The 23,411-nt window shown below is 34.6% G+C and overlaps 1 protein-coding gene and 1 pseudogene across 1 annotated transcript in view; both read left to right on the forward strand.

Moving 5' to 3' along the window:
• Positions 1 to 23,411, forward strand: part of BABAM2 (BRISC and BRCA1 A complex member 2) — a 349,865-nt gene that overhangs the window by 16,252 nt on the left and 310,202 nt on the right. Inside the window, exon 3 of the mRNA XM_006910348.2 lies at positions 10,825 to 10,901. Within this exon, the coding sequence (XP_006910410.1) occupies positions 10,825 to 10,901 (77 nt within the window). The remainder of the gene's footprint in view (positions 1 to 10,824; positions 10,902 to 23,411) is intronic.
• LOC112478623 lies at positions 6,520 to 6,638 on the forward strand (annotated as a pseudogene).

Here is a 23,411-nt window from a genome sequence, read left to right on the forward strand (position 1 = left end):
CATTTACAGTATTAATTGACAATAATCTGCACAATTTAAACCCATGTTGTTCAAGGGTCAGTTGTATACACATGATAGAAATAGAAAGGCCCCGAATTCAAAGACTAGGGAATACATCCATTTAGGACATGTTTTGGGTCAAGGAATGAAAATGATGGCTTAAAAAGGTTAAAGGAAATTTTTATTGAACAAATTAAAAGTATTTAGTATAACATTAACTTTATAGAAATAGTTGGCCTTGTCCCTGGAGATTTCTGATAATATTTATTAATGTAAGAATTACCAGCATTCCCACAGTTGGAATGGGAATCAGTCCAGGACATTTGTGTAATTTGCTTTCAGTTTGACATGACCTTGGAGTGTGCTTGTCTTCTGCAGTCCCACTTGCTCACCTGTACTGTTTATTCGATAGTTCTCAGGTGCTCTGTGTGCCAGTGAGTATACTGCTGGGCACGGAGGGCTCCAAGGGTTAATGCGCTCTATTTCATCATAGAGCTTTCAATCTAGCAGGGCATTTGTCTCCTTGATTTTCCCCCTATTTAAGGACAATTGCAGATAAATAGTTTTCCTTCCGCTATCTTGACCAGATCCAAGTCATTCTTTGAGGCCAGTTGTAGTCCAGTGAACCTTTCTTGATTACCCCAGCTAAAAGTGGTTTCTCTGTTCTCTCAACTTCTATTGTGTTTATTTTCTTTAACCACTAATTTGGCAATTAATCATGTTAATTGCTTTGTGACTTGTATCTATTGTTGTCTCAAATTGTTATTTAAATTGTGTCTTGTTTGACTTTCATAAGTTTGATTTTTATTTTCTGATTATAATTCAAGTTTCCTAAGAATGGAGACTTCTTTCTTTAACTCTTATAGCAGCACTCTAAACTTTTTCAGTTATGCACTTCAAATAATTTGATAATAAACCCCCAATGCATGCATATTAATTATAAAATATATTTATTATTATAAAACATATGTAAATATAAGTTAAAAAGAATGATATAAGATGAAATAAGCAATACTGTAAGATAATTTGTTACTTATAATATGGTATTTTTACCTATCAGACCTGAAAAATCTGAAAAAATATATAGATACTAAAGGAAGAAATGCAACGTTGGCTGCATACATTGTGCCATAAGACTATTTTTCAGCCCCACCCACCTGAATATTTGCCTGCACTTGCATTATTGGTATTATTTTCTAGCCAAAAATTCTTTGCAAGAATCAGTTTAAGCCACTTGTTCATTTCTTAAGGGATTTAGTTAAAAGTAAGATAGTGGATTCCTTATTCCATGAAGCATATCACAGTATGCTGAAGGCAACTGAATAACTGAGTGAACCACCACCAACTCCTCTGGGTTGTGGAACTCCCACTCCTCCCTCAGGACACTTGAACGACTGAGTGGGAACCAAGAGAGAGTGCTAGGGTCTATCTGTATAATACATATTGGTAAGGAGTAATTTCTCTGTCTGTTTTTTTTTCTCTCTCTCTCCATCTTCTCTATGTATACTCTCTCTATATTTTCTCTCTCTACTTTCTATCTCAATCTCTCTCTCTCTCTCTCTCTCTCTCTCTCTCCACACACACACACACACACACACACACACACACACACACACACACACACACTTCCAATACCCCAGTGGGTTGTCTTACTCGAAGACAGGCCATTGACCTGTTATGTTCACCAATACTTACAAATTTCATTTGGAGAAAAGAAATGTGTATCCCCAATCACAAATTTTGGGATGTAAAATGGAAAACTTTCTAGCTTTGTAAGAATGAAAAAGGATTCTATTAAAGAGAAGTTGAAGATCATGAAAACAAGCTGTTTCCAAATGGTTTACTCTCATGGGAAAATGTGAACTTGCTTAGTGCAGGTGGCTGTGTCAATCTACGGGCAGTAGAAAGTCCATCTGAAATTACCGTCATTATTACTTAGCCCAGACATAGTCCATACTTAAAGCAGTGGTTCTCAAACTGGAGTGTGCATCAGAGTCACTTGGAGGGCTCGTTAAAACTAGATAACAAAACAAACAAAAAACTCCCCCAAACCCCCCAAACAACTGGATAGCATAAAACATATTCTAACATTTTAATAATTATCAGTATGTGAACATCTGTGTCACCACTGCCTAGATCAAGAAATAAAACGTTGGCAGTGCCCCAGGAGCCCCCTGTGTGCCTTGTCCCAGTCTCGACTTCCTTCTTTCCCCATAAATAAGCTACTGTTCTGACTTTGTAGTCATCACTTTCCTGCTTCTCTATAATATTTTTATCAGTACACAACCACTATAGTTTTTTTTCTGGTTTTGAACTTCAAACAAATGGAATCATAAATGTATTCTTTCATTCATCAGTGTGTTTGTGGGATTCATCTATGTCGTTGCATGTAGGTGTAATTTATTTATTTCATTGCTATTTATTTCACTTTATGAGTGTATCTCAATTCATTTTTCTGTCCTATGGCTGAGAGGCATGTAGGTATTCCCAATTACATTTTAATTGTTCATTTTGGAGCTATTTCAAAGAAAGCTGCTGCTATTAACATGTTCAGAATCTGCCTTTCAGTTTCCAGATCAGTTTAAGGAGCACTGACATCTTTTCATTATGCATCTTTTAATCTATGAACATACATGCGTTAATTTTTTTCTTCATTTTCTTAAAAATAATTTTCTACATAGAGATCTTGCACATCTTTTGTGATACTTATTTCTATGTAGTTGTTCTTCGATAGATGTTATTTTCAGTGGCATCTTTCTAAAAGTTTTTGTTTTTCAACTGATTATTGATGGTATATAGATATACATGTAAAGTATACACTTGCTTTTTTTGTGTGTTCTTTGTCTAGAAACTTTGTTAAACTTACTATTTGCAATAATGCATATGAAGATTTAAAAACTCAGTTTTAAAAACATGCAGTCATATTATCTGCAAATAAAGTATCATTTTATTTCTTCCTTTCCAATATTTATACCCTTATTTCTCCATGCTACTCTGCTTGCTAGGACCTCCAGTACAATGTTGAATAAAAGTGGTAAGAGCTGATGGGTATCCTTGTCTCATTTTCTATCTCAAAGGGAAAAATTTCGCATTTCGTTAGCTTCATATAACGTTGCTGTAGGTTTTTTTGCAGATGGCCTTTATTATATTAAGGAAGTTCTTTTTTTATCCTCATTTGCAAAGAGTCTTTAAAATCATGAATGGATGTTTAATTTTATCAAACACTTATCTTGCTGAGATTACCATCTTAATTTTCTCGTTTATTCTGTTAACAGAGTGAATTAAATGCACATATTAGAAAAAGAAGAAAACTTTAATGACCTCGGCATCTATCTCAAAAAATTAAGATTTCCCCCTCTTAGTTAACTGTTAAAAATGGTATTGAGCCCATCTTTCTTACTGAAATCATATTTAATTTAAACCACATTTTTGTTATAGGAACACCTAGTAACATTTAAAAATACTCCCTGCCCTAAAGTAGATTTGAAATCTGTTATCTATAAATGGAGATATAGTATGGAAACTGGGAATAACAGTTGATACCACATGAACTGGAAACACATTAAAAAATATTTTATAAATTTTAAAATATTCTGGGCCGAGTCACTTATTTTGGTAATGGCATTTTGAAATCTTATGCTAAGAATTGAATCCATCACTTTCTAGTAGGGCCTAGAAATAGATTTGAGGCTTTGAGGTATAGAGGATATATTTGGTGTATTAGAAACATTGTATGTCATTGAGTAGATAGTTCCATTCTGAGAACCATGTAAAAAGTCTACCTCAGTGCAATTTTGCTGCTTTCTTTTACCAATTTTAATTCATGAGTCTCCTTGTTGAATGGCCTGAACTTGACCTAGAGGGTTTTGATATAGTCAACGCAATGGGCCACAATTACTTTCTAAGGCTTGAGGGTGTAAAATTCTGTGAATCAGAAGTTCAAATGCCTTTATAGTATATATTATGTAGATAGCTATTAAGATAGCCTAAATCAAATAAACAGAAACAAACTCATACAGAGAACATTCTGATGGTTGCCAGATGGGGAAGGAATTGCGGGGGCGGGGGATGGCTGTGAAAGGGGACTGGATTAAGAAGTACAATTGGTGGTTTACATAATAGTCATGGGGGTGGATGTAAAGTACAGCATAGAGAATATAGTCAATAATATTATAATAACTATGGTGTCTTTTGGGTACTAGATTTATTGGGGTGACCACTTCATAAGTTATATAAATGTCTAATCACTATGTTGTATACCTGAAATTAACATACTGGAGTATGCCAACTGTAAATGAAAAATTAAAAAATTATTTTAAAAGATAACTATATCAGTCTTCTAACTTGTTTACTGCTGCATTTCAGTTTAGAAACTATGATAATTTCGAAACTGATTTAATCTGAGTGGAATCATTGATGATAGATTTAATTCAGAGAAAATAGTTCTATAAAATGAAAATGTGAATATCAGTTAACAGTAATTCATTCTAATTTGTGGCTTCATAGTTATTCAGCAGGCAATTATTGGTCTTTGAGCCTATTTTATTGCACAGTCACCTGCTATTTTAGGTCGCCAAAGCTGAAGATTTCCTTCTCAGCTGATGTTGAATATTGTTAGTTAAGCACAAACGTCATTATCAAGAAAACAGGAAGCCATGTAGAACATGCCAAATGGTAAATTAACAGTCAGGGTAAAGGAAACTGACGCAGACTCAGGGAAGGAGCCTTGGACTCATCTACTTTGTTCTTTTTAGATGGTTTGAAGAGTAGATATGGTTTAAATCATTATTTTTTTTTCCAGAAAATACATCAAATAATAGATTTAGCGTTAAATTAGGAAGCATGTATTTTACAATACATGCTAATGTATTAAAGGTGTATAAGATCTTAAGGCTGTATTAATCCAGATTAATTCTTGACTGTCACTAAAAATACAAAGTGTAATGAAATTGCCAATTTTCCTCTTTATAGTGATATTTTAATAATTTGAGTCAAATCTCTATAAGTAGGAACAAGTAATAATTTAAAGAGGATTCAAATCCACATTTACCTTTCACTATTTAAAGAGTTTATTTATTAAAGTTTGCTAAATAAATCAATAGTGTGAACATTATAGAGCCTGTTTAATCAAGTTATGAGAGCCTCATTCCCTCTTTTACATCATTGATTTACATGTATACAGTACTTATACTTATTACTGACAAATCATTTTCTTTTCATTAAAACACATGATAGAACGCTCTTTTTGGCAATGTTTTATCAGTTTTTGCTTTTCATTATTATAGATATTTAATGTCATTTGAAAAAATTATAATTCACATTTTCACTAGATTGCCCCTTTAATTACTGAGAAGTGATTTAGTGTGATGGCTAAGAAAATGGGCCCTGAACCCAGACATCCTAGATTTAGATCCCAGCTCTGTCACTTACTAGCAAGCTACATAGCTTGTATGTACCTCAGTTTCCTCATCTGTTAACTGGAAGTAATAATAGCACTTACCTCTGACGGTTGCTATGGGCTTGAGTAATTTAATTAAAGATCTTAGAGTAGTGCCTGCCATGTAGTAAATGCCCAACATGTATTAGCTGTTATCATTATTTGTTGTGAAAATAGAGTAATTTTAAGTAATGACTTTAAATTTTGGGTCACATGTATAGCTCTTCAAAGGGACAATTTCCACAAATATCAGAAGTGAGGATGAGCGCGTCTTCCTAATTCCAGTTAAATCATCAGTTTTTGTCATGAAATGAAGGGAAAGGGGAGGGGGAGGTAGATAAGGGTAAAAGGGGTCAAATATATGGTGATGAAAAGAGATTTGACTTTAGGTGGTGAACACACAATGCAATATATAGATGATGTTTTATTGAATTGTACACTTAAAACCTATAGAATTTTATTAACCAATGTCACCCCAGTAAACTTAATAAAGAAAAAAGAACACAAGACTGGGAATTAAGGTTTATTCATTCATTTAGCACACCTTTATCTGTGTACATAGTTTTTGGAGTATCCATGTCTTCGACACAAGTGCTAGATGCCAGAGATTTAAAGATGACTTAAAGATACCTAAGCCAGGGAGGCTGAGATGTGGCCAGGGTGCCCTGTACGTGATTTCCAGTCCCAGTGCTCTCACTGAGTGCCTGTGAGACCCTTTGGGCTTCACTATCGTTATCTGTAAAATTATAGTTTTTGAGTTTAGTTTATGATTATAAGTATATGGTAAAATATCATCAGTGCTGGTTGCTTAGCACTGGGCTAAATGCTGTACTAAGACATTTAAAAATGTATAAAATAGTTCTTGGCACTGAGAATCTTATGATCTGGTTGGGAAAAGAAACCATAATTAAAAAACATATTAATATTGGGAGTCATGTGATTAGATGTAAAATAAGAGACCAAATGGATGAGAGTATGTGAGGTTATTATGCTTAGTGTTTGTACCAGCAGTCAGCTGCAGTTTTTTTTATAAAGTACTGGACTAAACTACCTGATTTGATGCTATCAAGAATTCCCATTTAGCCTACGGCCATGCCACCCTGAACAAGCCCGATCCCATGTGACTTTGGAAGCTTAGCAGGGTCGGTCCTGGTTAGTGCTTAGATCGGAGACCACCTAGGAAGACCAGGTGCTGTAGGTATAAAAATTAAAAAATAAGGGATTATAAGATGACTAGATCCTTGCAATCTGTGAGGTCAACCAAGGGTTGCCTTGCCAAAAAAAAAAAAAGAAAATTCCCATTTAATTATACCCATTTGGATAATCTGCAGGTGATAGTTTAGTTTTCTTTGTTCCCCTTTTAGTGCATTCCCAGTATATTGAGGTAATTAAAATTTAGTAAAAGACATTTTTAGACATAGGGATTCATCCAAAAACTTCTTACATTATAATGCCAAGATATGTTTTTGTTCTTGTCACCACTGTTTTCCCAGCAGCTAACATAGTGCCTGACATATAGTAAACACTCAGAAAATATGATTGAGACAAATTTGAAATTACATTTTAATTATCAGTAATTTTTAAATCATTTAAAATTATTTTATTATTAAAATTCATTCAATTTGGAATATTGGTCTTTTACATTATGTATGTTTGGACAAGTTGCCATTGTACAGATATAATTTTAATGAAGCCAGTAGCTTTTTATTTAGTAGCTTTTTCATACTTGTGCAAGGAAATGACTTTGTAAATGAATGGAGTTTCCCACTCTTTTAGTTACCTGTTACTGACATCTAACTGCAGTTTCATGGGAGACCTTGTAATAGAACTGCCCAGCCAAGCTATTCCCAAAATTCTGACACAAAGAAACTGTGAGACACAATAAATGTCAGAAATGTGAAGTTGTTGATATCGTTATAAATACTTTCATATACTTTATTTGAAGACTATCAATAAATCACCTTGCATTCTTCCCTTCTGAAAAAGAGTGAAACACTTTAGAAGAAAAAGATAAATCGAGCCATCATAACCAGGCTGCTTTAGTCAAATATAAAAAGGGTATATTTAGTTGTAAAATACTTATAAAATAGTTCATGTTCATTATAAAAATCACAACAATGCAGAAAAGCAATTGAAAGTTATAAAACTCATCCAAAATCTTACCACATTTTGGCGACTCTCCTGCAATCTGTTTATGGACAAACATATACACACACATAGCTTTATCTTTTCCGTAAGTGGAATTATACTATTTACATGTGTTTTTCAATTTCTCTTAACCCATGTACTTTTTTTGATTAACATAAAAAATAATGTCCTCCTTGAGTGTGATTTGAAATTTCACAGTAAATTGAATAACATGACCAAAACTAATTTTAGACAGGTAATTTAAGAAGGGGAAACATTTTAGTTTAATCTTAAAAGAACTTTTAGGTAACATGACATTGGCTTCTTTCCTATAAACCTATTTATTCCAGATAATGTGGACGATAGAGCTTACCAGATATTTTAAATAATTTGCTCAACATTTGATTGGCGCAGAAGCTGAGGGCTCTCTAGGAGAGGGAGACCTGATGATGGAAGCGTAGTCTTTCCTCTGTCACCCAGAACCCAAATTTTAATTCTTCTCAGCAAAGCAGAATCCCTGTGGTCACCTGGAGACGAGCCATTTTAACTTGCTGTGCTCTTTGGGGAGTGTTACCGCTACTCCCGTCCCACTGCAAGTGAGTGATCTTTCCAACAACATAACAGCACTCTCTCTAGGGTGAGTTTTAGTACATTTTGGCTAGCTCACTCAGTATTCTGGCTCTGTTTCCATTTAAGATTTGGTTATCATCTCACACTTCACACTCCTGATTTCCCTTCTCCCTAAACTTACTCCTCTGCTAGTCACCACTATTGAGTAAATCCACTTGTCTCCATCACCACTGCTGCTACTTAGTCTAAGTGTCCATCTTTCTTGCCTGAAGTGGACTCCTATCTGGTCTCCCCATTTTCATTTTACCTCTTTGCTGTCTCTTTCTCGTACAGTAGACAGGGTGATCTTTTAAAAGCGTAGAATCAGATAATATTACTCTTCTTAAAACCTTCCTTCATTCTTGGAATAAAACCTGAATTAATTGCCACCACCTACACGGCTCTACAGTTATGTCCCTTGCTTGCTCCTTGTCCTGATCTTTTACTCTCCTCTCTCTCATTCACATGGCTCTAGCTGCATTGCCCAGACTTGTCAAGATTTCTTCCCCCAGACATATCAGGCTTGGTCCTGCCTTCACGCCTTGGCACCAGCTGTTCCCTCTGTCTGGAATGCTCTTCCCCAGAACTTTGCATGGTTCGCGCATTCGTGTTTTCAGGTTTCGGACTTCACCTCCTCCAGAAGTCTTCCTTAGTCTTCCAGTGTGACCTTGCTCCTGTTTTATTGCAGCACCCTGTTTTATTTTCCTCATGACATTTAACAATCTTAAACCATCTTTATATATTTGTCTCTTGTGTGTCATGACCTTGCCAGAATTCACATTCCATGAGATTGTAGATCTTGTCTGTCTTGTCCACCCTGTATTCCTAACACACAGAACAATGCTCAATAAATCTCATTGAAGTGAAAAAAATCAGTGAATGAATCACTCAGATAGAGAATTGTACCTTTTCACACCCCGAGGTGGCTGGAGCCAGCGGTTCACATAGTAAGGGAGGAGAGAGAAGGCGCACAGCATGAAAACCCTTTCCCAGTCCTGGTTAAAGCCCACGTATATCCTAATAAAATGTGGCCCAACAGTGAATGTAACAATGCAGAAACAAATTTCACATTAAAGAAGAGGGCTTATTCAAACAAACTAGAATCAGATTAATTCTGAGGATTTCCTGTACTATTAATAATTTCATTTGTTAAACTACACAGATAGATAATTTGATCCTTAAGCCACACAAGACGCTTGATTATAAATGGTGTTTTTTTTTTTTTTTTTAATTTACTCATTTTAAGGTGTTGGTTGAATATAAGAAAAAATTCTTAGTGTTGCTTGTAGGATCATTTCTGTTGTTAGATTACATTTTGTAATGCTATAATTTATGTGTTTTCCATAAGTGTTTTCAAATAACTACTGTGATGTGGGCTAGAAAAGATTCTACTATAAAGGCAATATTTTACTTAGTAAAGTGTGCCCTGAAGAACTTTTTTATATTGAAAGGTAAGGGAGAATGTGTTCTTAAAGCCTGTGAAAAATTAAAATACGTTAGTATGCAATTACCAGTGCAACTTTGTTGTGTTGTTTAAACTGGTGGTGTTTTTGGCCTCTGAAGATAAAGAATAACCAACCTAATGATTTATATTAAATACATCTGAATTTAAGTTTTTGTCTGGTTCTTTTCTTTCACATTTAAATAGTTTTGGGAAAAAGTAATAGTAAATCTAATATGAGGTTTGAGTTAGATTCTTTTAGAGCCAGCATTTCTCAAATTTGTTTTCCAATGACTGTCGCCCTTCAGAATGGCCGTCAAGGGAAGCTGTACACTTGTTCCAACAATGCTTTCATTCCTTAAACAGCTTCTGTAGATTCTTTTTCAGAAATTTTTCATAGCAAGTTTTGGAATTATGAAAGAAAACTAGCCTTCTTGCTTTACTTTATAAATGAAAAACCTTACTTTTTAAGAAACTAAATGAAGACATAACTTCCTTAGTTTTCATATTAATGTTTTATTAATTTATGAAGCCAATACTGCTGTTATGCAGTCGAAGTTATGGCATGTAAGATCATGAAAGATATAAAGTAAATCTGTATAAAGAACAAAGATCATTGTATAACTTCATGGAGTAATAGATTAAAAAAAAATAAGCTGTTGAGACCTAGGTGACTAATTCACACCACTCCCCTTTAAATTTGCATTTTATCTGAAACTGAGTGCAGTGCATTGTGTTCTCCACAGATGTAAGTGTTGGGTGCCAAATCTAGAGGAAAGAGAAAAAACCATGTGGTACCAGAAAAAAAGCCCAAAATGGGTTCTTTTTAGTACTGAGTAAAAGCTAAGAGTCTACATTTAAAATATGACCATAAAACTACTCTTATTTTACAGTTCTTGGCATATCAAAGACTACAGACCTCTTTTGGATGGTATACCTATTTCAAAAGAGGGATAAACTTGTTTTAAATAGTTGAAGCAGTGTTGGTGTTTGTTTTTAGAAGGCAGAAAGGTTTTATTGTGAGATAAATGAATTATTTGTTTTAGGGCAAGTATCATTGTCTTGGCCTCCATGACCATTGAGGGCTTTTATCCTCTTCTATAAGCCAGTGCTTTAATCTCTTATCTATAAAGATCACTTTTTATTTACTTTAACAAATATCATAAATATGTGGGTTATATAAAAAAATCGTTTTCTTTTTTTTTGAAAGCTGCACATCCTTGACTCCTGGACCCAACTGTGACCGATTTAAACTGCACATACCATATGCTGGAGAGACGTTAAAATGTAAGTGAATGATGACTATTTTACTGAAAATGTAGATTATAGTGCTGGTCATTAAGCTTTGTGCTTTAGTTTTTGTTTCCGGCTGCTACATGTTATTTCCTGAGATATTGATCACTAGGATTTTTCACTTCTTAAAACTTTGCCTTTCAATCCTAGTTCTATTCAAAGTAAGGCAGTCAACAGGAAATAAGTTGTGGTCAAATAGGCAGACACATGTTATCTCTTTCATAGATAGCAAAGGTCAGAAATGCAAAAGTGACAAGGGCCAGGTTGGTACCCTGAATGAGGAAGGTGGGCAAGGTGTGGCAAATTGAGCACATGTATCTCGTCTCGAGGGACTGCCTCTAGTAATTTGAGAGAAGGTGGAAATCTGAATTTTTATATAAATTCTGTCAGTTTTAGATGTTGTCCCCTTTTTCAAAATTAAGAACGGCATGGGCCAGCGTTATGCAGGCCAGACCCAATGTGTGCGGGGGCTGGTTTGAGCTCTTGGGCCGCTGGTTTGTGACCTCACTGAGTGACACGCAGGGTCTAGCGCTGGATTTAGTCCACCATATAGAGCATCGGCTTCGGTTGCATCAGCCCTTCTTTGCCATATTACCAGTGCTGAAGCTCTAGCCTGGAGTGAAATGATAACTTTGGTTGGTTTGTATCAATAATCTCATCAGGAATTTTCGCTCTTGAATCTATCTATACTTGTGGTGAATAGGGTACTAAAGTCTCTCTGTTCATAAAAAGAAGAATAAAGAACATAGACATTATACATGGGACAGATGGGTCAACAGTGCCTTTCAGATCATGGACTATGTATTTACCATTATAGGCCAGAAGGGGCCACATCTTAGTATTCTGTAGTTACTTTATATTAATTTACCAAATGCAACATGAAGTGAAAAATTTGTGACATGTTGACTTGTTAACTTTGCATCACTAGATCATTCTCTGGAAATCATTGAAATACAAAAGAATTTCACCTGTTTGAGGTAGTAGGACAGATTAGATTGCTACTTTTTGGAAAAAAGTGTAAACTAAATTTAAAAGAAATGATCAAAATAAATCACATGGTTAAAAATGTAAATAGTTCAGAAGTTTTTTATATATGAAAGCAATAGTCCTCTGTCCTGTTTCTCCCAACCCTAGTCCTTTTCTCAAGGGACCCATTTAAATTTTTTAAAAATTGTTTCAGTGTTCTTCTGGGGATCTATATGTCTAAATAATATGCTATGCTCCTGTTTCCTGACTTTTCAATGTAGATATTATTATCTTTTGGCTTCTTGCTCTGATAGCACAAGGTATCAGCCTCTCTTTTCTCCTCTTCTTTAATGTAATTATATCACCACTATTGTTTCCTGTGTTGGTTACCCTGTAATTTTAAAACATTTTCTTTTAAGGATCATTTTAAGCATTGTGTCGTACAGTTAAATGAACAGTCAGTAAAAATTCTTGGTAAGTGCCTGGCACACAGTTAGCACTGTTAATACTTAAGCACACTCTCTACGCAGTGATGATGAACACTTAGTATACTGTTACTTAGTTTTCCATTAACCATAGGTAATGTCTTTCGGCTCCTTACTTATAAGATGAAGAGATTAGTTCCTGCCTTTCCTTCCTTTCCTCCTCCTTCGCCTCTCAGTTTTTGTTTTCTGTTATTTTCCTTTGGCATTGTTAAGATCGATAACCTATTGTCTGTCCTAAATCTGTAATTGTCTTCTGTGCTTGGCTATAGGTTGCATGGATGATTGCCCTGCAGGCCTGTTCCTGCATAGTTATCACTATGAGATTTACCTTTATTATTCTCTTGGATTTGACCTTGTTTTGTAGAATCTATGCATTGAAAATTCTGTTTTATAGAATTGTCTCGGTAAACAGGTTACCCCTTTATCTTGGAACATAGTCTCAAATAACTTGCCTCAGATTCCACTCCTCCCTTCACTCTTCCACCTTTCCTGCTTCCACCTTTCCTGTAGCTCTTCGGATAATTTTTTATTACCACAGTCATATTTAGGTATCTTAATTTCTAAGAGCTCTTTCTTGCCCTTACTCTCTGTTTTCTTTCACAATGTCTTGTTTTTATTTTATGAATACAGTATTTTAAAAGTTTTCTCTTTATATATACAGATATATACATGTATACATACATATATACATACATACATATGTATGTACATATAAATTTAAAGTTTTCTTCTGTTTTCTGAATTATTTTAATTTCCCCTAGGGATTATGTTTTTGTTTATCATCTTTTTTCCCCTCTGTTATTCGATAGCCTTCCTCAAATACAAGGTGGCTTTTGTCTGTCCATCGATATTTAAGACAGACAATAAAACTCTGGTTAGGACTCCTGTATGTGCTGAGCTTACTGAGTGTGTGGGTTAATGGTGGGCCAGCTGTTAGTATGAGGGATGCCTATGTGTCATATTTTACAGTTCTCCCTCAAATAATTTTCTGTTTCTTTAGACTAGTCCCTGATTTTTTTCCCTGGAGTTACACATCTGGCCACCATGCCCTTTTTTTTGGTTTGGGGGGTGGGGGGGGGCGGCTACTGTGGATGGGAAAAAAAGAGTTCTGTGGAAAGTAACCTCACTGGGTGATCTGATCCTTAATTCCTAACTGGGCAGATCATGGAAAGTAGTCCCGCTCCAGCCCTGTAACTTCTTTAGTGAAAGGTTTTAAACCAGCCCTGCCCATTGTTCTTATGCATCTAGGTTAACACACCTTTGAAGTACCTCTAGAGAGCCCATGATCTTGTTAACTGTGTTGTAGTCCAATCCTGCCTTGCTTTCTCTTATCTTCCTTATGTCCCCTCCATAATTTCAAATGCATAAAAGAAGCTCCTTATTCTACAGGAGCATTTGAGATCTTTCTTTCTGGAATTAGTCATCTGTTTGGCTCAGGTAAACACTTATAAAAATTATCTATAAGTTCGGATATTTCTTTTGTTGACAGTATATAGATTATTCCTCCTGGAGCTTTTCGTTTTAAACCTCCCTGTTCTTAGCCTCATATCACTTGCCTCTCCCTACGCTGGATGACTACAACAATATTTGTAGCTTTGCCAGGACAAATGGCTTCCTCCTCATCAGTGGCCTCTCCCTCACATTATTGGAGCCAGAGCGTTCTCTGCCTTGTCTCTCTCATCAAGCACTACTCTTCGATCTGCATTCTGTCTTCCAGGAGTTTGTCGAATTGTCTCATCTACTAATTGCTACTGTCTCTTCTTCCTCATTCTCCTGTTGTTTTGGATTTTTCTGTTTCTTCACTATCATTTAATGGAAGGGTGGGTCTTGCATTGATCATAGTAAACAACTTTAAAGTTTCTCATTAAATCTCACTGAAAACTTATGGTGGGTGGTTTAAACTAAAATTTTAACTAAGGCTGAATCAAGGTATTTGGAGCTTATAGTAATTTTATTTCATAACTTTAATCTCAGAGAAGTTAGAGATGGAGACTGTTTATTAAATTTTATCTTCAGTCACAGTAAAGATATTCAATTAAATATTTGTTGAAGGAATGAAATAAAGGCATGTATGCATGAATTAATGAATCCTAGTGTTCAGATTTTTGTTGGTTGAAATACAGTGTTATAAAGAATATGACATTCTGTTACTTGTATCAGTCTTTTGCCAACAGAAATTCAGTTTTTAGAATTTTTTTTATATAAGAAATTTGTAATTGGAACATTGTGCTTAACAATTCAGAAAACAGGAAGGACATACAGTACTTTGCAGATTTGGAGTCTGTATCAATTTTGTCTTTATATATTCTACTCTGCCTTCGCAGAGCGGATTCATGAAAATAGCATGTAACTAAATTTTATATTTCAGAATATTTTCTGTATTAGAAAACAGTTCTCTAAATATTTCATCTATGAATAAAGGAAATTTTGTGCAGTTAATGATAATGAGAATTAAAGACAAAGGAGAGAGTATGTTTCTATGCATGATTCATGAATTGATTTCTAGAAGAATTGATTCCCACATTCAATATTAAATAGGGGAATAAAAAAACCCAGAAGATCACAGTACGTTGGGAACGACGTTATTGTGTCCTAAGCTCTTTTAATGTGAAGAGACAACTCTTCAGTCCTGGGGCAGGGGAAGAGTTGCCAGTCTGTGTAAGATTCTTATGGAAAATATCAAAAGATAGCTGAATTAAAGAGAAGTCTTTGCATTTCATGATTGTAGAAGAGACAACTGGTACTTACTTCAAGAGGACTGGAAAAGATTCAAAGGATTGAATCTTCAATGATCCAGGTTGATTTAAGTAAAATGCATGTTAAAATGTAGGATGGTGCCACTAACGTGAGTGAAAATTTACCAATTTTAACAAAATTCACAGAGGAAGATTAGTGAGCTTCATATAAAGGCATATTTGTAAAAACAGCCACCCTAGTCATGATCTATAGCACTTCATTCTTGAAGGAATTATTGTATTTGTTTTCGTGTACCCTATTGAAATCGGGCTATTTTCCCCATATTTTATTTTCAATCTCTAGTGTATTGTCTGGCATTTAGAGGGGCTCAATAAATGTTTGTGGAATGAATGAACCTTGTTCATTCTTTGGATCTGGCAATAATGAGGTTCGATAAGGAAGTGACAGAACTCTGAAGTATTCTCCATTTTATAAGTTTGTTGAATAACACTATTTATGTAACTATAAAGAGATTATTGAAATATTAGAAGTTATATCAAGCAGGACTGTGGCTGGTAAATCAAATGGTTTGCTAGCATTGGTTTCAGATTTGAAATAATCTTTTATTTAAAATTTATATTTTTCATACAGGGACTGTTTGGTTCTAAGAAATCCGTTGGAACAAAGAGTTTGTCTTTGTAAGAAATTAAGTGGATTTCATGGTGCTCAACGGCGGGAGGTATAGCTACTCCTCTAAGGCAGGGGTCCCTAACTTTCCTGCCGTGGATCAGTACTGTTCCATGGCCTGTTAGGAACTGGGCTGCACAACAGGAGGTGAGCAAGCAAAGCTTCATCCATATTTGCAGCTGCTCCCCAGTGCTAGCATCACTGCCTTACCTCAGATCATCAGGCATTAAATTCTCATAGGAGCACCGGTCCCTGGTGCCAAAAATGTTGGGTACCGTTGCTCTAAGGCACTGAAACTGGGACTGGAAAGATGATATGCCATAGTAGCCAGTCAGCATCTGTGTCCTTGTTTGTGTTTTTGTCCTGCAACTTATTCTATTGTCACTATATTCACTTTATTCTTTTACCCCCAGATTTCTCTATTTCTCCTCCCATAGAATAGAAAGAATTTCCTGAGCCCCTTAAATGTTGACTAAGTTCAAAGCCACCAGAGACTGCCTATGGGCTTGGAATCTAAATTTCTGAAAGAGAGAGTCTGGTTGGCAGCTTGGGCTGGGTATGCACTCGTGATCCAGTCACATGGTGAAGAGTTTTGGGTCATGTATTATCAACTTGGTTACTAGAGGCTAGTTTAGCACAAGGTCAGCATGGTTTGGGCAGGTACCCAGAGAGGTATCTATTACATTGTCTTAGGAATTCTTTCTAAAGAGCTTCCAAATGCAACTATAGACATTTTCTACTGTATCTTTAACAATAGAAGTAATACTATTGTTTATCATCTGAGAGGAGTGATGAATATTTCAAAGCCATTTGTGAAAGAGTGAAGAAGTCATGCCAAAAAATTATCTCCAAAGCTTTTGAAGTTAAAAGACTTCCAGGGGAAAAGCCTTCGTTCAGAGGAAAAAATTGGAAAAAAAAAAAAAAGATTATGATTAGGATAATACATTCTCTCCCATGTTCTCAGAGGAGCAGTGTAAAATTACTGTTCATTTCCAAGGCTTCGATAATGTATTACTAAATTTAAACTTGTATTTTTTGGATAACGATTATGACAAAATGAAACCAATCTCAGAACTGCTATTTAAATGGAACGTACCATTTAATTAAAAAGTGGTCAAATATATACAACTGTTTTTATAGATACGTTACAAAAGGTGTTCTAGAAGTTCTATTTTACTGAATCTTGCAATCACCTTTATTTTTGATCCTATCTCAAGTGGTTTGGCTGCTCTGCGTGTGTGTGTGTGTGTGTGTGTGTGTGTGTACGTGCGTGCATGCGCGCGCACGGATGTGTGTACTTGTGTGTGCATTAACACAGTGCTTTTTGCATTTTAGGTCTATTTACATGTTACTTTGTCTTAGCCAATCAATGTAATAAACTCAGAATGCTCTTTTTTTCCTGCTGTTTGTCCTCTAAAAATTTACTTATGCAGCGCTGTATAGAGAGACATGTGATGCTGATGGTTGTCAAACAAACTGAACACCAAAACTGGCAGCATTTGAAAGTCCCAGTGGTGTTGTGGAGAAGTTTGTTGCACCAGTTGAAAGAGATATTAAAGTTCTCTTGAGTTACTCTTATCTGTAAGAATTTTGCACTTTGTTTGGTTTATTATACCTTATATTTTGAACTTTGGCCAGTAGGTCCAAAAGCTGGATGCTGTAGTTATAGCTATAGCTGGCAATTTTGTTGGGATGACAGTGTTATTTTATGAAACAAGTCTTGTGTTGTTTAGAATAAATAATCTGTTTGGAATATGTTGACTGAGTAATCGTTCTGCTCTAACTCTTTCTCTCTTCCTGTTCATAACTTGGTGACTGGATCCCTCAGTGTAGCATTCAAGGCTGTCACAGTCTGCCATGCCAGCCTCTCGGCGCCCCCCCACCCCCCAGCTGGAGCTCAGTTGACATTCCAAGTCAAACGCCTGTACAAGTGATTTGCTCATTGTACTTCTCAAATACTCTGCTTTTTTTGTTTCTACTTTTGTTCACACTGTTTTGGCTTCATTAGGACAGACCAAGGAAATTATAAAATAGTCTATTTTGCGACATATTTGGTTCTTCATATGAGCCCACAAATCTGCCTCTCTAGAAGGCTCCTTTGCCCACACTCTTCTAGTCTCCAAGATCACCTGCAAGGAGAGTAGAAGTTAACTGTTTTTACTCTGACTTCTAACAGTTGAGCCTTATAAGTATAGTTGGACACTGTGTCAACAGACTTAGTATTTTGCATCATGCTGAGAGGCATTATAATTTTCCTTGGTAGCATAGTTCATTTTATTTTTATCTTTTCAAAGGATTCATTTACTTAAAGATTATTATCTAGCATTCAAGTATTTTTAGAAGTTAATTAGGGAGGCAGGTCACCTTTGATTTAGTGAATGTTCTAAAAATGCTCATGAAAGGCAAGTAAGAAGTGCTAATTTTGTGGATTAGACATTATCTTTCCCTCAGATTTTGAGGATTCCTTTGTCCTGGCATTTCAGAATATTTTATTTTCTTGGAATTCATGCAATGTTAGAAATAATTTTTAAGAATAGCAATTAATATTAACTTAAATTTATAAAGTCAGCTCAGGTATAGCAATATATATCTATATATCTATATATAAAATTTGGCTTTGATGCTGATTAGCGTTTATTAAAAAGGACTGATATAATTGCTAAACTAACTCAATGAGCATTTATTTTATAGAGTTAGGTTTATTTTATATATGATCTCATTTAAACATACTAACTCTGATACAAATTTATATCCTACTTTTTATGTTAACGTTATTGAGGTATAATTTACATATAATACAATGTATCTATTTTAAAAATGTGTACAGTTACATACATTTTGACAGTTGTAAACACCTATGTAACTACATCATAGTCAAAATTTGGAACATTTTCTTCCCCCGAAGATACAGAATGTTTCCTTCCCTCCACAAGTCAGTCCCCTCCACCACCATCCCCCTAATCCCTGAGCCTTATCTTCTCTCCGAAATTATAAAGCAGCTTTTCCTCTTTTAGAGTTTCATATAAAGGGAATTGTATACTATGTAGTTTTTGGTATATGGCTTTCACTCAGCATGTTTTTGAGATTCATCCATATTATTCCTTATATCAATACTTTTTTTAAAATTGTTAACAATACTGATTTTTTAATTGTATAACATTGTATGGACAGATCACAGTTTTTAAATTCATTCATCTATTAAAGGACATTGGAGTTGTTTCCAGTTTTTGGCTATTAAAAAAAAAGCTGCTGTTACATTTTTTTACATATCTTTTCGTGAAGATGTGTTTTAATTTTCTTAGGAAAATACCTAGGGGTGCTATTATTGTGTCGTAAGCTAACTGTATGTTTATCTTTATAAGTATGTAATTGCTAAACTCTTTTCCAAAGTAGTTGTACTATTTTACATTTCTACTAGCAATTTATGAGCAGTGTAATTATTTCATATTCTTGCCAACATTTGATATCGTTGGCCTTTTAAATTAGACCCATTCTAGCGGATGTGTAGAGGTTTCTCATTGTGGTTTTAACTTTCATTTTCGTGTGCTTATCGGCTATTTATTTGTCTGTCTTTTGTTGTGAAGTCTGTTCAGATCTTTTACTGTTTTGATTAGATTGCTGGTCTTTTTTGTTGAGTTCCAAGTGTTCTTTTAAGCGGTCCCCAACCTTTTTGGCACCAGGGACCGGTGCTTCTATGAGAATCTAATGCCTGATGAGCTGAGGTGGAGCTGAGGCAGTGATGTTAGTGCTGGGGAGCAGCTGCAAATACAGATGAAGCTTCGCTGGCTCTCCCGGTTCCTAACAGGCCTTGGACTGGGACTGGTCCATAGCCCCAGGGGTTGAGGACCCCCATGCTTCACATAGTCTGAAAAGTCGTTTGTCAGTTTGTAAATATTTTCTCCTAGTCCGTGGCTTCCTTTTTTATTTTCTTACTGGTATCTTTCCAAGAGCAGAAGTTTTTAATATTGGTGAAGTCCAATTTAACAATTTTTTCTTTTATTGTTTATGTGTTTGGCTTTTTAAGAAATCTTTGCCTATTTGAAGTTCTTAAAGATTTTTTTTAGAAGTTTTATATTTTTACCTTTGACATTTTGGTCTATGATCCATTTTGAGTTAATTTTGGCATGATATAGGTTAATTAACCATTTAAGTGTGGGTCTGTTCTGGACTTTACATTGTATTCCACTGATATGTCGTCTATCCTGATGAGAATACAACACTCCCTTAATTAATACAGCGTTATAGTGAGTCTTTAAATCAGATAGTGTAAGTCCTACAACTTCTTTTTCAAAGTTGTTTTGGCTCTTCTAGGTTATTTGTATTTCCATAGAAATTTTAGAATCAGCTTGTCAAATGTCTACAGAAATCCTGTTGGAATTGCATTGAATCTGGAGGTTGATTTGTGGAGAATTAACATCTTAATAATATCGAGTCTTCCAATAGATAAAAATAACACTATTTATTTAGTTCTTTAATTTCTTTCAGTGTTTTGTAGTTTTTAGTAAACGGATCTTGTACAAATTTCATTAAATTTACCTGTAGATATTTTATATTTTTTGATACTAATTTATAATGTAAATGGTTTATTTTTCGAACTTTTTTTTCTAACTTTTTGTTGCTAGTATGATTGATTTTGGTTATTTTGACCTTGTTTGCTGTTGTGTCCTTAAATTCACTTATTAGTTCTAGTAACTTTTTTGTAGATTTCTTGTTTTCTTCAGAAACAATCACATCGCTTGCGAAAAGACAATTTCGCTTCTTCCTTTCCAGTCTGTATGATTTATATTTCTTATTTGTATTTTATTGCACTAAATAGGCCCATGAACAGTGTCGAGCAGAAGTGAGGAAATCAGACATCTTTGCTTTATTTCCAATTGTAAGGGGAAGGTGTTTAGTGTTTCATCAAGTATAATTGTCAAGTGTAGTTATACCCTTTATTGATATGAGAAAATTCCCATCTATTTTAGTTGGATGAGAGTTTTTATCATTGAAAAGAATGTTAATATGTTAAATGCTTATTCTCTGTCTATTGGGATGATCACATGGTTTATCTCTTTTTTTTTTCCTATTAATATGATGAGTAAACTGATTTTCAAATGTCAAGCCAATATTGCATTCCTGGGATTAATCCCATTTGATGATTGTGTGTTATCCTTTTTATATATTGCTGGATTTGATTAATTTATATTCTTTTAAGGATGTTTGCATCTATATTTGATGCTGAAATTCTGTACTTTTCTTATAGTTCTTTGCTTGGTTTTGGTATCAGAGTAAGGTTGGCCTCTTAAAATGAGTTGGGAAGTGTTCGGTCCTCTTCTATTTCTGAGTTTGTGAAGCATTGATTTTATTTATTCATTAAATGTTTGATAGAATTCACTAGTAAAGCCATCTAGGCCTAGGGAGTGTGTATATTTGTGTGAGTGTGTGGGAAGGTTTTTAACTGCAAGTGCAATTTAACAGATATAGGGCTAACAGGTTATTTAATTATTTTTAAGTGAGCTTTTGTAGTCTTGTCTTTCAAGGAATTTGTACATTTCATCCAAGTTGAATGTGTTGGCATAATACTATTCATAATATTCTCTTATTATCTTTTTACTGCCTGTATAATCTGTAGTAATGTCCCTTTTTTCTTTTCTGACAATGATAAATTATGCCTGTCTTTTCTCTGCTTTTCTTGACTAGTCTAGCTAGAAGATTAACAATTTTATCAGTCTTTTCCATGGCCGTTCGAGTGTTTAGAATATACATCTTTAACTTTTTGCAATCTACTATTAAAAATATTATAACTCCTCATTTATAATGTAAAAACCTAACAATAGTTTATAGTTCTCTTAATTCTCTTTCCTCTGCTACCCCCTTCCCGCACTTGTCCTTTGTGGTATTGCTGCCATACATTTTATTTCTTCATATACTGTAAAAAGCTCATGGTGCTTTGTCTTTAGTAAAATGCCTGTTCAAATCTTTCACTCGTATTTTTTTAAACTGGATTTTTTTTTTCTTATAATTGAGTTTTGAAAGTTTTTCATATATTTTGGATACAAGTCCTTTATTAAATGTATGATTTATAGGTATTTTCTCCCTCTGCTTCTCTTTTCTCTGTCTTAGCAACTCATAGGTTTTAATGATGTTCAGTTTACCTTTTTTTCAGTCATGTTTTTGGTGTCATATGTAAGAATTTTGCCTAAACCAAAGAACAAAGATTTTTATAATATGTTTTCTTCTAAACATTTCATAGTGTTAGGTTTTATATTTAAGTCTATAATTCATTTGAGTTAATTTTTATATATGGTTCAAGGTATGGATTTTCCTTTTCCTTTCCTCTCTCCTTCCCTCCCTCCTTCCCTTGCTCTCGCCACCCCCGCTTCTTCCTTCCTTTCCTCCCTCCCTCCCTCCTTCCCTCCCTCTCTTCCTCCCTTCCTTCCTTCCTTCCTTCCTTCCTTGTGTATGGATACCCAGTTGTTATAGTGCTATTTGTTGAAAAGAATATCCTTTTTGTTCTTAATTGCTTTTGCACCTTTGTCAAAAATTAATTGACCATGTATGTGTGAGGCTCCTTCCAGACTTTCTAATGAGTTATGTTGACTTATATGTCTAACTTTATACTGATACCACACTGTTTTGATGACTGTAGTTTTATAATAAGTCTTGAAATTAAGTAGTATATATACTCCAATTTTTGTTCTCTCTCCTTTTTTAATGATTTTGGAAATTCTAGGTCCTTTTGCATTTCCATATAAAATGTGGAATCAGCTTGTCAATTTTTTAGTTTTCCACATTTTTCAGTATTCCATGTATAGGTCTTGCACTTCTTTTGTCACATTTGTTTTGATGCTATTGTAAATTGTATTGTTTTTGAGTTTTAGTTTCTGATTGTTCATTGCTGGTATATAGAGATAGAGTTGAGTTTTTTTTTTTTTTTTAATCTATTGATCTTGGATCCTGCAACATTGGTAAGCTTATGTATGAGTTAAAGTAGCTTGTATTTAGAGTCTGTAGGATTTTTTACATAGAAAATTGTCAGCTGTGAAAATGACAGTTTTATTTCTTCTGATCCGGTCTGAATGCCTTTTATTTTTCTTGCCTTAGTGCACTGACTAGAATCCCTATGTACTGTTGAATACAAGTATGGAGAGCAGACGTTCTTACCTTGTTTCACATTTTAGGGGAAAAGCATTTAGTCTTTTACCATTAAGTATAATCTTGGCTATATAGTTTTTACTGATGCTCTTTGTCAGTTTCCTTCTATTTCTAGTTAGTTGAGAGTTTTTTGTTTTGTTTTAAAATCAGGAATGGATGTTGGATTTTGGCAGATACATTTCTTCATCTATTGAGATGATCACATGATTTTTTAAAATATTAGTAATATGGTGGATTTCATCGATTGATTTTTGAATATCCAACTTACCTTGCATCTTTGATATAAACTTCAGTTGGTCATGATATATTAGCCTTTTTATATATTGTGGTATTCAATTTTCTAAAACTGTTTAGAAATTTGAATTTATGTTCATGAATGGTATTGATTTGTAGTTTTCATTTGATGCTTTTTACTGGTTTTGGCATCATAAAAAGCTGACTTCAAAATAGAATGAGTTGTGACAAAAATCCTTTTTTTCATTTTTCAGGGAATGGTTTGTGAGGAATTCATATTATGTCTTCCTTAAATGTTTGGCACAATTTGCTAGTGAAA

This window comes from Pteropus alecto, unplaced genomic scaffold, assembly GCF_000325575.1.
Source record: "Pteropus alecto unplaced genomic scaffold, ASM32557v1 scaffold61, whole genome shotgun sequence".
NCBI lineage: Eukaryota > Metazoa > Chordata > Mammalia > Chiroptera > Pteropodidae > Pteropus > Pteropus alecto.